The 16,013-nt window shown below is 41.6% G+C and overlaps 1 protein-coding gene across 5 annotated transcripts in view; it reads right to left on the bottom strand.

Moving 5' to 3' along the window:
* Positions 1-16,013, bottom strand: part of TRMT11 (tRNA methyltransferase 11 homolog) — a 144,176-nt gene that overhangs the window by 89,479 nt on the left and 38,684 nt on the right. For 2 of the 5 annotated variants that reach the window (XM_084775414.1, XM_084775416.1), the window contains exon 13: positions 8,351-8,916. The exons of 2 other annotated variants lie outside the window; for them this stretch is intronic. In XM_084775414.1, coding sequence (XP_084631540.1) covers positions 8,785-8,916 — 132 coding nt within the window. In that variant the 3' untranslated portion in view covers positions 8,351-8,784. One more of the 5 variants, XM_084775415.1, reaches the window with a different exon arrangement.

Here is a 16,013-nt window from a genome sequence, read left to right as displayed (position 1 = left end):
TATTTATAATTTTAAAGGAATAAGAAAAGAAAAAAAAAACCTGTAATCCCTAGTGCAAACTGTGGTCTCCTGAGTATTTCAGTAGCAGATTAGACTTAGACACAGCAACACTTTAAAACTTCCTGACTCCATGAGAGAACACAATCACTTCTACAGTAGAGTATGCCAACCATCCAGTTCAGGCAGAAACACATTGCCCTGAAGCTAGCCTTCTCGGCAACTTAAAGTGCTACAGTAAAGTTTCGCCTCAGTGGTAATTTGAGCATAAATTTCTTGTAACGAGCTTGGAATCTCCTGATCCGGTCCCATGAGGACTGACTCATGTCAAGTCCCTTTGCCAGACACACATATCATGTAGGAAGAGAAATGCCACAGAGTGAATCTAACGGGTTACAGAGAAGCATCCACACAAGATGTTTCCACTCCTCATGCTAGCGCTCACCATGTGACTCTGCTCTTTGTTCTGATACAGAATGTTCCCCCAGAGCGCATGTGCTCCAGATTGTATTACCTGTGTGTGACACACTGGAGGAAGTGGCTGGACATTTAAGCTACAGGGCCTACTCACTGGAGGCAGTCGGGTTCCTGGGCATATCCCCTTGAAGGAGATACTGGAAGCTTGCTTCTGGGCTCCTGTGAGATGAACAGGTTCCCTTGGTCATACATGGCCTGCTATGATGCACTGCCACGCCCTGGTCCTAGAGTAACTTGGTCCCTTCTAAGCACATCTTCACCCAAGCCCTTCTATTGCTGTCTAACTCAGATGGCTCCATTGCCCAGAGACTTCATCAACCTTTAGACATCATTCTCTTCTTCTTGTCCCCTACCTCTTCCTCCTCTACCTCATCCTCTACCTTCCACTCTTCTTCATGTGTGGTCCTGGAGATGTCTAGAAAAATGTTAATTCAGAACATGGCTGTTTTGGCAAGAGATCACAACCAAAGACCCTTCTCGGGATTGGGCTGGAATACAAATATGCCTTTAATCCAGGAGACAGAGGCAAGCAGATCTGAGTTCAAGTATCAGGTAAAGAGAAGCTTTATGTAGCTTCGTGTAGATCCAGGCATGGTGATGCATGTCTTTAATCCCAAGCAAAAGTAGTTAGACTGTAGAAAGAAGCACCCATGCTTTTTTTTTTAATTTTTTATTAATTTATTCTTGTTACATCTCAATGGTTATCCCATCCCTTGTATCCTCCCATTCTTCCCTCCCTCCCATTTTCCCCTTATTCCCCTCCCCTATGACTGTTCCTGTGGGGGATTTCCTCCCCCTTTATATGCTCATAGGTTATCAAGTCTCTTCTTGGTAACCTGCTATCCTTCCTCTGAGTTCCACCAGGTCTCCCCCTCCAGGGGACATGGTCAAATATGAGGCACCAGAGTTCGTGTGAAAGTCATACCCCACTCTCCACTCAACTGTGGAGAATGTTCTGTCCATTGGCTAGATCTGGGTAGGGGTTTAAAGTTTACCGCCTGTATTGTCCTTGGCTGGTGCCTTAGTTTGAGTGGGACCCCTTAAGCACCCATGTTTTAAAGTGGCAGAAAAGGTGACGAATCAGAGACTTGACAGAATAGGATACGCCCAAGTCTCATGAGAAGAGAGAGGAAAGGGAAGCTACTTAAGAGGCAGTTTTTCAAAGAGAGGGGGCAGTTCTTACCAGGACAATAATATAGAAATGGGTTACAGAGAGAGAACTCAGGTGAAGATGGAACAGGCCAGAAAATAAGAAAGCCAGAAGATTAGAACAGATTGTTGAGTTAGTTGGGGGCCAAGCAGAGCAATTCCAGGCTGAGAAAAAAAAGTCCAGATTGAATAAATCAGCTGGGAGAAGAGTTTGAACCAGCCAGCCCAGAGCTCAGAAAGAACGAATAATGATGGGCTTATTACGCACTAAGTCTCAGAGGCTGGAAACATTCTAGGTTAGATTGTTCAGAGGCTAAAAGCTTCCAGGACTAGGCCTAGGCCAGCAGAAGGAGGTAGAAAGCCTCCCAGCCAACAACTGAGCCAGGAAAATAAAAGTTACTTTTACAGAGACAGAACACCCAGAAGCTCCTACAACCAAGCTACACTCTTAGCCTCAGCATTCCTGTCTCTGTTCTTGTCTCCAGTCTTCCTAAACTACTGCAATCAGAGTCAGCTGAAGCCTCACGGACACCTGGTTTCGCTTTGTGTTTATGCATAAGCTTCATCTCTCCGAGGAGACCGCATATTCATCATCGGGAGTGATTTGAACCCACCTGTGGCCCTCCACCAGGCACTAACCCAGCAGCAGCACGCCAGCTTCAGAGGAGGTATAAAAGAAAAGCTGGGGCCAACTGTGCTGATTCATGACGGTAGCTCTAGCACTTGGGAGGGTGGGGCAGGAGGATAAGTTCAAGTGCATCTTGGGCTACAAAATTGAATCAAGGCCACCCTGAGGTACAAAGTGAGACCCTGTCTTAAAATGAAAGGAAGACACGCTACAGGATGCAGGGCTTAGCTCCCTCCTCCATCTGGCCCAGTGCTGGCGCACAGTAGGCTTCCTGTGGCTACAAATTGCATCAAATATACTAAAGGAATAAATGAATGAACTAAAAAATTTAAATAAACAAAAAAAAAAGAAGAAAAGAAAAAAGCAACAAATAAAACCACTTGAGTTATACATACTGTTGACTCAGGGAAAGAATAACCCCATTAAGATAAATGAAAAGAATTGTTTTTAAAGGTGGAACAACTGGACTATTGATTTTCTTGCTTAAACAGCAGTAATCAAGCGTGCAGAGAAAGAAAAGTCTCTTCTAGCAGGCTGTCACTATTCCATCTTGCGCCATGGCTTTGGGGGAAGCCTTCAGCTTGGAACTCAAGCTATAAACCACACATCAAGTTGAGAGACAAGTGCCTGACAAAAGACAAAGCACTACATTATTCAGAACTAACTTTGGGGAAACGGGATGAGCCTTGATGAGAAGGTGTGGGAAAGGGTGGTGCCACGGGAAACACACAACAGAGCAAACTCACAAAGCTCAGCAATTCCAGATGCCTGTGGACAGCAGAGAACATGAGAGGTCCATCAAATGCCTTGACTAGCTGCCCATGGTTGAGTGGCTTTTGCAATAAAAACGTATACCACTGTCATACCAAATGGTCCAAAGGGCCAAACCCATGAAATTAATTAGTTTCAAGAGCCAAGGTGGTATGGCTGGTCTGACTGGAACACCGCCACTGTAATCTGAGAAGGTGTCAGTAGCAATGACACAGACCAATAGCTCTGAGGAGGAAGTGAAGTTTAGAAGTAATCAGTCATCAGGAGTAAGACGAAACACTCTCCATGCAGTGTGGTGTCGCTCACCACAAAGCAACCAGGACTCCCAAGTCTGCTATCAGAAACACAAAATCAACTTCATGTCCTGTCTGTAACTGTGTGTTGCCATGACTGGTCCAGTGTGATGAGTACTGGTTGTAGGGTAAATACATTTGGGTGGTTACAGCTGAATCTACCTATTGATTCTAGTAAGCTACCTCAGAGAATGGCTCTCTGGAGACTGACTGAGGCAGTTCTGCCAGCATCTGTGTTTGGTCCTCCTGTTGGAAGCCTCATGGATGCCATTAATCTGAAAGGATAGCTTCCTGAGTGGCAGATCGAGCCTTCCCTCACAGCAGCAGCCAGACACTTTGTCAGAGCACAGCTAATTACTGAGGAGGGCACTGGGCAGGGCTGGGAGACCAGTCCTGAGTTCAACCTATTGAAAGGGCTTCTCTTTTCTTTCCAGGGCTCCTCATTTGAGTATATACAGTCTTTAGCATATATGGCATATATGGCCTCCCTTCCCACAAGGAAATGTTAGTCCCGCCCCTAATAACTTCCTTAAAAAGACCCAGGTCACTGTGGTTCAGGCACTCAATGCCTCACTGAGAAAGACACTGAGAATGCAGGAGTTCCATGGAGAATGGTTCCTCCATAAGCCTATGTTACAGAGAGATGCAAATAACAACAAAACCAACCCTGGCCCCCAACCCTACGCACCAACTTGCTGCTGTGCTAAATGCACTCTGATTGGCAGAGAAACATTCAGTCTAGGATAGACTGACTGTTGTTTCATTTCACGCTGACCCCAAGCTGGCCTCAAGGCCACTATCCTTCTGGCCCAGCCATGTGTAGCTATGTGGGTTCCATGAGTTATACACAATCCTTAAGGGGCTCACGGATCTTAGCCTTCACTCAGTCCAATTCTGACCATGTTGACCCATTTCAAATAATTTACATCTTGAATGGCCATCAAAGCACAACTCTAATATCACGAGGACTATTGACATTGCCACTTTTTTTCTCCCCGCCCCGAACCCTTTAACTTGCCTCACTTTTCTGATAAACCCTTGGAAAGGTTGAGGAGGCTTGATTAAAGGGGAGATTCTAAAGTTACAGATTATTATGTCAACGCAGTTCCCTTTCAGGTGATTCAGTTCAGCATGACAAAACATGATTAAGGAAGAACATTCAAATTCTACAACAAAAACATACTAAGCACACCCCCAATATGCCAAGAAACCGGGGTAGCAGTTACATAAAGGAAGCTGGTGTATTGTAACATTCATATATTAAGCTCCATTTTGTTGTATGCATGACTCACGCTTCTTAAGAGACTGCCACAATGGCTAAACTCCATCCTCCTAAGAGGCTGTCCACAAAGGCTTGCAAAGGAAGGGACAAGAGCCAGATTCTAGGTTGGCTTCAATTATGTGTAAATGTCAATGTGCTTTTCCCACACGAGGAAACATATGCACGTCCCGAGGCAGGACCTCTTTTAAGGGAAAAGTCAGGTTCTCTGTAAGTCTGTTCACCCCAAAGGACAGACAGGAATGTGCTGTTTCTCTGATTCTATGGCTAGATAGACTCACAGATATGTTTATCGTTCCACTGTAATCCTTTACACTCTAGACTTTATGTGTGCACACTGCTCTGTTTTAGAGAACATCTCAATGTTTTAGGAAAGTACAAACACCATCAGTCTAGTGTTATTGTGGCCATGTGTATGTTCTGGATTAAGGCACTTTTTTTTTTGTTGTTTGGATTACAAACCACATTACTTGATAAATATCTGAGAAAAACGGGAGTGGGTGAGTTGGAAATGAATGTGAACTTCACTTATTCTATGAATACAATCCTAAGGGGGAAAATGCTTCTCGCAACTGTTTAGTTTTCTAAGTATCTTTGTAATGGAGCAAAACCATATTCTTGAAAAAAAAACAAAGTGCCAAGGTTTTCATTTTGGTATAATTTATTCTCTTTTGGTCAAAAGGGTCAGCAATAAGGTCAACAGTTTCCTTAACACCCACCTCCTTACACTGTATTGAATTTTATTATGCGCAGCTTTATCTATGAAGGTATTTTAACTGTAAGAACTGCTAGGAGTTTGAAGAGATGGCTCTGTGGGTAAAAGTGTTTACTATAGAAGTCTCAAGACCAGAGTTCAAATACACAGGACCCACATACAGGTGGAGCTAGTAGTAGTTTGTAAGCCCAGTTCTCCTAAAGCAAGATGGCAGAAAGAAAACAAGGCTCCTGGGGAGCTCCAAGGAGAGCCAGCTTGGCATACACACACACACACACACACACACACACACACACACACACACACACACACACACACACATGAAGACCCTGTCTCAGGCCAAATGGAAGATAAGGACCAACACCCAAGGTTGTCCTCTCAAGTCCATACATACACACGCATGTGCACACATTATACACACAAAAGAACAACTTGTGTTGGGTTTATGTGTTTTTTTCAAGAGAAATATAATAAAATGAAAATAAATAAGATAAAAATATAAAAAATAGGAAATTTCTCAGTCATCTCCAATTTTAAATGAACATTATGACTTGTTTCATATCTCTTTGGATAGAAGTATGTGATATTTAGAGCACAGCATGCTAGAAGTTAACCTAACATCAAAGGCATCTTATTCAAAAGACAAGAGTTGCTTACATTGGCATCTAGGTAACACAACGCTAACACCTCAGGTACTGGCGATAGAAGAAAGCCTACCCACTGTTTTTAATGTGCATTGAGTATATATAGATTATAGTACCTTAAAAGATAGTTCTATGTCCCTAAACTCAGATTTTCAATCCAGTCATGTATCACACCTGGTACAACACTCAGGGACATTAACTCATTCTACTCTTCTGCCTCAAATTTAACAGTTTTTCGTTAGAACCACTATTCTTCTTACATGCATGTGTAGATGATCTGAATACAGGAGTAAGTTTTCTCAGAAGGGAAGCAGTGGCAACTCCAAGGTACCTCCCAGAGCTGAGAGTCTCAAACGGTTTTATTGCTCAGTCCACGGATTTAAAGAGTTAGTCATAAGGAAAGTGGTGGCAAACTGGCTCCAAACAGGCTCTTGCTGGCCAGGAAGAGGTCCAGAAAATTTTACCAGATTTTTAACTTGAAAAAAAAAATCTTCTAGCCACTTTGGCTAAACAAACCCAAGACCACCTACTCCACTATTTCCCCGCAGCTATCACAGGAAAATAATTACTCAGCAAAAATGGCCAGGATGCTTCTGATGAGACACCACCAAGGTAGCCATCTGGATTTTATAGTTATTTAATATATGCCAGAAATAAAATTATATACTTTGTCATATTATAAACATTAAGTAGGCCAGTCCACAGACCACCTACGTTCCTCTTCCAGAGTATACTGCAAACTCAAACTACAGGTCTTTGTGAATACTGGCAAGATGATAGGAGATATTCCTACTGGCAAATGCATGAGGAAGACCTCATTCACCAAACAAGAAATAATCTGTAACTTATGTAGAAAATAAAGGCTGTTTTCAGAGTAAGAGAGCTTGAAGGCCAGCAAGGTGGCTTGATGGGTGGGTAGGGGTGCATGCACACTCGAGAACGCATGTGCACACACACACACACACACACACACACACACACACACACACACACACATGATCATAGTAAACTTTTGTTGTTGTTTTTGAGAGAGGGTTTCTCCATGTAGCCCTGGCTATCTTATAACTTACTCTGTAGACCAGGTTAGCCTCAAACTCACAGAGATACCCTGTCTCTGCTTCCCAGGTGCTGAGGTTAAAGGCATGTGCCACCACCGTCCACCTTAACATCACATTTTTTTAAAAAAAAGAGGGACCACTTAAGACCTATATCTTAAAAATTGATTGGAAGTCACCAAGTTTCTTCATTACTTACAAGTTTCAACTTTAAAGCTACGACATATGCTTAAACTGAGTGACACTTAGAAAGTGGGAAGTGAACCTACTAATAAATATGAACAAACCTCATAGTCAGAACTGATGCTCAGAACAGTTCAATTAATAGTAATATAAATAATTTGATTTTTTTTACTGTGAATTCACTTTTAAAAGACTAAAATGAATATTGTGGATTTCTAGAACTTACTTGGGTTGTTTTGAGACAGTGCACAAAAAGGGGTTAAACTAAAAACTCTCATATTCCAATTGAGTCAGCTACAAAGTTTCATACCTATCCCCCATATAACCTCAAAAACTTTAAAATAAAACGGTGTATAACAGAAATACTAAAAATAAATCACCCATGAATACTTTTAGATTACCCCCAGTGTACCACAAATAACATCCAGAAACGGAGACAAACCAGGAAAGGTTTAGACATGCTGAAACCAAGTGTCGCATGATAAGACAAGCAGAACACAGGACGCCTATTCCTTGGTCAGTAGCACTGGCCTTTTGCAACTCCTAAGCCATGTAAGTTAACATTGTGAGTTCATAAAACTCAACCGTCACAGGAAAAGAATAATAATAATAACACAAATAAAAATAGGCTCTGGCTAGAGAGAAAGTATCCATTTACTGCCGCCCCGCTGAGGTACATTTTACCACCAAAAACAGAGAGCTATTAGTATCTAGAATTAATGGGCACGGTGGTTTTCAAAGAAGGTACTTCCATGATGGACACAATGTAGACTCAGCAAAGTTTCCCCGTCAAGAAAAGTACCGCTTCTGTTCAAAGAACACTGATTAGAATGCATACCATCATGGAGCCATCAGGGGCTCGAGCCAGTGTTCCTGCTTTAACTGTCGGTTACTTTCTAAACCAAAACTGAGGGTATGTCGTTAACCTGACCAACAGCTGAGCTTTATGATACAAGAGCAAATCCAGTGTGCAGACACCTTCAGATGCACCCGGGCCCACGGGAGTCTTGGGCTTGGAATCTCCACGGTTCTCGGACCTTAGCCTTCCTGACATCAGCGTGGCCACTGCTGTTACGGCTAGTGTGGGTTTTATGGCTAAACATTCATTTTCCTCAAAGCTCTCCATGAGATGAAATGAAAACTACTGAGTAATGCACAATTTTTAGAAACTTCCAGTACAGTTTATTGGTGGCAATAAAAAAGGTTATGACAAAAGAAATCCAAGCAAATTTACAAAACAAGTAAAGCCTAAATTACTATTAACTGCTTACCTATATCTGGTAGATACAGATTAAAAGTTAACAATATTTTCTTTGTAAAAAATATAAACACTGAGCCTGTCTATACATTTATTTGTTTATTTATTCATTTATTTATTTATCAGTCCCTGACATTTTACCAGGTTCAAAAGACACATAACATCAAAACAGTCTCTAAAGCAAAGACCATTTTGAAATTATTGAATTCTGATTAATAACATTTATATAAAAATTTTAAAACAGCATAGGTTTTCTAGGTCATATACACAAATTCACATCCAAAGGCCTTTTCCATAAAATTCTTATGCTTTCTTGATTGTCAACATCATTGATTTCACTCCTGGCCGGACTTTTCTTCTTTGGCAATCCTTTTTGTTACACCACTAAAATATTTCTCACGAAAGGAATTATGACCTTGGTATAGCAGAAAATGATCACTCAGCAGGTGTGAATACTGGTCCCGGTTCTGGTAGGATGGAAAATACAAAATATAAAGACATGAAGTTGTTTCTTTAGTTAGCTTGTAACATGGCAGTCGCTCATTCTCAGCAAAGCTGCACTGAAGGACATCTTGCTTTCTTCCCTGGAACAAGAATCCAACACTGGCAGCAAGCATCTCCCAGCTCTGTCTTCCTGTTCGTTATTCCCCTTATGGCTCCTATGGTCACACATGACCTCTCAAAATATGCCACGGCTGACTTCCTGAATAGTGGGCACCAGTGAAGAGGACTGGGTAGAACAGAAGTGCAGAATGCCACAGCGCCGCGCAGTATCCCTCTCTGACCTAAGCATCTAATATGAAGTCATCAAGGAGGGAGAAGATAAAAGCCAAGTACAGTGGAACACAGGCCTCTTAAATGGACCAAAGAGATAATTTGGTAAATAGACTATCACTGAGCTGAGAGGCCCAAGGCAAACTGGTGATACGGAACGGAGATGACTAAAGTGAATATGGGCATGGATGAAAATGACACACTGGCATTTTGAATAATCAATATAGACACATAAGGAAAAACAAAAACAAAACAAAACAAAAAACCTCTGAGCAGTAAGAGCAAGACAAATACTAAAAGGGCAAGTGTATCTCCCTCAGTGCCACAGAGACAAGACAGCAAAAATATCTCGCTACCACAAAGCTAGGATCAGTAGCCACGGAAAGGTACCTTGCTCAGGGAACAGCGCATTCTCTCATATCCCAGGAAGCAGAGGAGGGCTGTGTCGGGTAAATGTATGAGTCATGTGCTCAAATGTCCACTTTCAAGATGAACTGCCCCCCAACTGTGAAACAGAACATTACAGAAACCCCTGGAACCCTGAAGCTTCAAATTCCTTGAGCAACCGGGGATCTGGCAGCAGTAAGTCTTGCCGCAAGGTAAGCCAGGCAGTTCAGGGACCACGGCTAAAATTTCCACCTATGTGGGAACGTCCTGAGAAATGTCCCTCATGGAACATCTATCCTCACACAGAATGACATCACCACAATTCAAAACAGAGAGCAAATCCGATTTCTGTCTTCTCTTTTCTCTCCACACCCACCAATCTTTGGTTCCTTTTCCAAGGTGCATACTTGAGAAGACAATATTCAGTTCTGCGTAGGTCACGCCTCACTTTTCCCTGGTCACACTGCCTGCCCAGCGCCACCAGCAGCATCCGCAGGGTGAGTCTGTTTTGTTGTCTTGGTTTTCTTTTTTAAGCTCAGTACCTTGAAGGCCAGCGTGTTTCTTTGGAAAAGGAAGGGTATTCCCAAGGAACAGCCTTTGATCTCCTTCCCTCACTCAAGCTTGCCTAGTGTTTGGCGGCTGGTTTTTCGAACAGTTCCAAAGCCATCTACAGCCATCAATCATCGTAACATTTATCTATCACCTCAATTCTGTAAATTTTTAATGAACATGAAATGCATATGAAGTAAAAAAAATTACAAATATGAAACACCGAAAGTAAAAGCTGTGGTGATGAAGATTAAAGGACATTTTTGCCCAAATTAGTAGTCATGGTGTTGTTCTTAAATAGACAAGAGTCAAACAGAAAGGAACAACTGCCCTCCCTTGGGAAGCTTGCTATTCTCGTGTTATGGCCTCTTCCTTCAATGAAATTTACATCCAATTACACTATTGCCTCCTGTCATTTCTTGACCGCTAAGTTTCAGCAGGAGAATACAGAAACCATCAGAAACCAACAGCTCTCAGACCGCTCACCATTCAAACTCAATCAGCAACTGTAAATGAACAAGAAATAGGTTCACTCAAAAACAAACTACTATCCTGTCTACGGTAATGATCTAATTTTCTGCATTCTTCTCATGTACGGTTTGGAGATAGAGAAACAGAGATTGAAAGAGTTTTCACGATCTGCCACAAGCCATACAGCTGGAGCGCAGCACCGTCGGCCTGCTGCCTAAGTCAGACATCAAAAGCTCATGCTTTTCCCATTATACTCCTGTCCTTTTTCAGAACTAGAAGTTATATGAACACATACAGATGACTGAGTCAGTTCCCCACATTGTAGATTAGTGGGTCCTTTGAAACGGAGTTTGACATTTAGAGGCCATTCCTCCTGTGTTGGCGCTATTTTTTTTTAGTATTTATTTTATTTTTCTGATATCGCTTCCTCCCTTCTCCATCCCAATCCATCCAACACCCCAGCACGAGGTAAGGGAGAAAGGTTAGTGGGAAGAAGGGGCTGAGGTCGCTTTATTACTTCCTGCTGGTTAGGAAGCCCAAGCTTCATTGACAACTACTTCTTGTCAAACGGCATCAACAGCAACCAGGAGCAGCAGGGGAGGGCGGTGGGTAGCACCTTCCTTCTTTCTCAGAGCCCCTGTCTCTCTCCTGGCTATAGCATTTATTCCCTCTCAGAGTCCTCAGAATTAAACTATCTGCAGCTGGCAAGGAGCCCCTCTCAGAGCCCACATGAGGCAAACAGCTTGCTGCTGTGGACACTCTGAATGAGCCCCTGATCCCACGCCTGGGATTAAAACAAAAACACGTTCACATGACATAACAGGTTTTAAAGACACCAAAGCATTCCACTACACTCCTGGAACAGCAACATTATGGTAGCACACACTTCAGATCTCAACATTTAGACAGAACCCTTGAACTACTTACTGTCCTATCAGTACTACTAATTCTAAACATAGCTAAAGGAGCCTCCCAAGCCAATGGTTCAATTTTATGTGTACACTGCCCTCTGCTGGCTGATGCAGATAGTCCTTCCTGAAATTTCTTGATGGACTGAACCAGTTTCCATGTGAAGACCACCTGACTTTCAGGGGCACTCCGCTTCACTTGCCGTTTGCAAGTCCTGACTGTTCAAAGCATCTACCCGCATATGCCCAGATGACTTTGTTAGACAGCATTATCATTTGTGAACACCGCTTCATCCGTAAAGGATAATGCAGAGCTAGGAAAACACATATGCACTTCAGAGACTAAAATGGTACCATTCATCTGTTTGACAACTGCAAGTCATTCTGTGGAATGACAACGAAACAAAGTAGCCTGTTTTCTGGTTAACTGTGTGTTGTATTGTTTTCAGTTTTGAGTTACTATGTCACTATTTACAGCCCAGACTGCCCTTGGCCTCTCCATTTTCCTGCCTCTGCCTCCAGAATGCAGGGATGACAGCCACACATCACCACACATATGTAATTCTAAGTTTTGTACAACTTAACTCTACATAAAAAGGCAGCCATAAGAAGATTTAAAGGAGATTAAAAGAAAAGTGTTTCAGCCATTTATAAGCCTGCAGTTGAATTTAGAGGTGAGTTGTTAAGAAAAGAAACCGCATGTCTTGCAGTAACACTTGAAATTGCCATTTTAAGTAGAACTGATGACATCTGGGTTATAAAAAGAATATAGTTTTAATAATGCATCTCAGAAAATAGGGCACACTGTTTAGCCTGAAAAGGAACTAAAGATTGTTCACTGAGAACCATGTTTAGGTCAAACTGTTTTCCTAATTCTTGCCTTCCCTTGCAAGTTTCCCATTCTTTTCTATCACCTCCTCTTAAATCAAGCAAAGGTGTTAAGTTTCCCACTTCAGCTGCTTTTGGTTTGTTTTACACAGGAAGTAAAGCCTACTAGATATTTTACAATTAAATGGCGTGTCCCAGTTACTTAGAGTAATGGTAAAATTGGTTTATTCCAAACAGGAAATTTCTAGGTAGCCCTAATTACCTATTCCTATTCCTCTTTAGAATTATTTAAATATTTTCAGTATGACTGTTGTATTTTAGATGAGGGGACCCAAATAATCACTAAAAAGTTATGATTTTTTTTTTCCACACCCACTTGTATATAGTGAGGAAGAGAACAGAATCCCGTGGGTTTACAGATCCTGGCAGGAGACAGATATAAAATGACATACCTCCAAACACAGAATTACACTGGTATTAAATAGTGGGATGAAACAGTAACCATGGGACGATACAGGGAAGGACAGGAATGGCTTCTCGATGCAAAGGACACTTATTCAAGAGCCACAGAATAACGTAAACTTTATCACAGAAAGAGGAGGAAGCATTCAAAGACAAAATTCAATGTAAAGGAATTGAAAATAGCTGGGCATGGTGGCGCACGCCTTTAATCCCAGCACTTGGGAGGCAGAAGCAGGCGAATAGCTGTGAGTTCTGTGAGTTCAAGGCCAACCTGGTCTAAAGAATGAGTCTAGGACAGCCAAGGCTACACAGAGAAGCCCTGTCTCAAAAAAAGAAAAAAAAAAAAAAGAAAAGAAAGAAAGAAAGAAAGAAAGAAAGAAAGAAAATAGAGAAATGTGAGACCCCATTTAAACCTGAAAGGAGACTGAAGGTCAATGCTTAGTGAACAAATGACGAAGCGGCTCCAAGCACACCAGAGACTGTGATAGAAGACACCAGGGCAGTTCATCCTCTCAGCAAAAACCCAGTCACCAGGCGCATTCCCTGAGCTGCCCACCTTCACCGGCCACCCGCCCTCCACGCTCCTGCTTGCTCAGTTCTAGCCTCCCTCATGACTGAATACCCTTGCTGACTAAAGACATTTTGCCTCATAGGAATTCTCACTGCTAAGAGCTAACTCTACAGACCCTCCAAATCACCAGTCAGATACCCAAGGGCAAGCACTGACTTAACTTACAAACTACTTGTTCTATAAGCTTCCGGGAGCTCCTCATCCACCCGGGAGTGTGGAGTCATTTAACAGAAACCCAAATGTTTCTATTTTAATTGCTGGTCAGGGTTAAGTTGTCTTAGAAAGTGACAGCCCCTGATGGTAAGACAGCGACTTGTTCTACCTCGCTACCGTTAAGTCACGGGCATCACCAAAGTGACAGGGGTGTATACAAAGCAGTTTCGTGGCAAATATTTAAGAACAAATGACTTGTAAAGATTATTCCATGGTAAATGAAAAGCCAGTAGTGTCATAATAAACGCTGCCAAGCTAGGAGTGTCCATCTCATTTTGTCAGCAAAGGCTCCAAGGCTGGTGAAAGAGGGTCAAGTGCTGATACAGACCCTTAATCCAGTGTGAGGAAGAAGGGCAAGAGATGGAGGAGAAAGGCAGCCGAGCGAGTGGGATGAGATGTGAATGACAGCGCTGAGTCTAACGGGCCTCAGTTCAGCTTCAGGGTAATTACCCACGTCCGGCTTTTGTTTAAAAATCCTGTCCCCTTATCAAAGCTTCCCACTGTTCTACATCTGGTACTGGACAGTAGCCATAGAAACCACTTGTGCTAAAGTTATACAACTATAAACAGCACTAGGCCATTTCCAAACCAAGGACAAGCAGGTCAAAAGTCTGGTATCCAATACCATTAAATCTGTAGTGTTATTCTTAATGGGAGCACAGTAAAGGTGAAAATCTTTATGCCAGTGTTATGTATTCACATTTATTCGGTTCCTTATAAAATTAAATTTCAAGGTATTAAGCTGCCTGAAGTCTATGAAAATATATTAAATTTTATCTAGAGCCTCAAAATGACTGATCATTACTAAATGCACTTTGGGTACTTAACACCCAACATAACGTCTGTTTAAGTGTAAAAGAGCATTGTGGGTGTCCACGCTTCACAGGATGACATACAAATATGAGCATTTTCCATGTGTGGATATTAAAGCTTACATCTTTGTAAATGTAAAACTGAATGTCAGATATTAAAATTGTCAAAAAACAAGATAAAAGTTTAACAACAATGTATTATATATTTAACTGGACAAAAGTTGTATCTTCTTAAAGAGCAAAGAATGAGTAGCATGCAGAAGCATGTATCTGTGCACCAATAAACACCTTCACTTTGACTCTGAAACAATGTTGATCCCTGGTGGCTTTGTAATGTTTCCACAATCCATTTAAAGAATTAATAAAGACCTATGTATATGTGTATAAATAAAGATTAAAACCAGGCAAAACTTTTTTTTGCTTATGGGTAAATTCAAAGGAAAGCAAAGGTCAGAACAGTGTTTTTACCTGCAGGAAGGTCATGTTTGTAACAATATATATATTTTTGTAATGGCCACAACATAGGGGTATATTTGGAGCAGTGCACTGCTCTGTAATCTTGACCATAAAGTGACTACATGGATATGCACTTCATAAGTACTCACTAAGCTGTACATTTACTTGTAGAGGAAAAAATACATATAAAATCACAACACTGGATTATAGGTGTCAAAAAGCAGAAAGAGGATGTTAATTCATATTTTAATTGGAAACATCTAGAAAGATAATTTTAAGTGAATATCTATGAGAATAAAAAAAAAAAACCAAGTAGAAATCCTATCACTCATACAAGAGTTAGAAAGGAAACTCCTGAGGACTCTACCCTGAGTCCCACGTCCCCCAAAACCACGTGCTCTGGAACACTGGATCACACATCTTCAAGTGAGCCACGCCCATGGCTCCATTACATGGACTTTTCCTATTACTGCTCTAGAACCCGAGCATCAGAGGCGGCATCGCCGTCTGCTCTGACTTCAGCGAGCTGCTTGCCTCTGCACAGTGAGATTCCACCTCTTAACCTGCATCACCTGTGCTGGAGCTGGCGAAGAACTGACTCGCTTTTTTTTTGGTCTATTAGTTTGCTTAGCAAAATCACTTAACTGAAGAGGAATCGAAGAAAAAACGACAGCTCTCTAAGATTTAAACCAAGAATAAGTGACATTAACAATAAAACCAAATTGTTCTGGAACTGAATTCAAAATGCATGGCATGTGGCATCACCACATCCCTATCTGCCTTCTTGAGAATTCTGCAAATACTTCCCGCCAAAAGAAAATTTATATAAATATTCTGACTTCTCATACAAAATATTTGAAGGGTTATCTTTTTCTCCCTCATGTATCATATTTTGACAGTAATGAATATTGACAATTAGGCCTAGACTGAGTTTGTGTTCAATTGTTAGGTTCTTATATAGTGTAGTTCTACTCAATCTTATTAAACACTAAGTGAGTTATCTCTACAAATGAGTAAACTGTAAAGCAAAGGAGATACATAAAGCTCTACTAAGTGATGAGGATGTACTTATATTTAAACAACAATCCATTGTAGAGGAGACCTGAAAGGTTGCATCGGTTTTTCTTTTTCAT

Source organism: Acomys minous, assembly GCF_964271855.1.
Source record: "Acomys minous genome assembly, chromosome: 3".
NCBI classification, from domain to species: domain Eukaryota; kingdom Metazoa; phylum Chordata; class Mammalia; order Rodentia; family Muridae; genus Acomys; species Acomys minous.
Note: the sequence above shows the minus strand (reverse complement) of the source record. Positions and strands in the feature narration are given on the sequence as shown.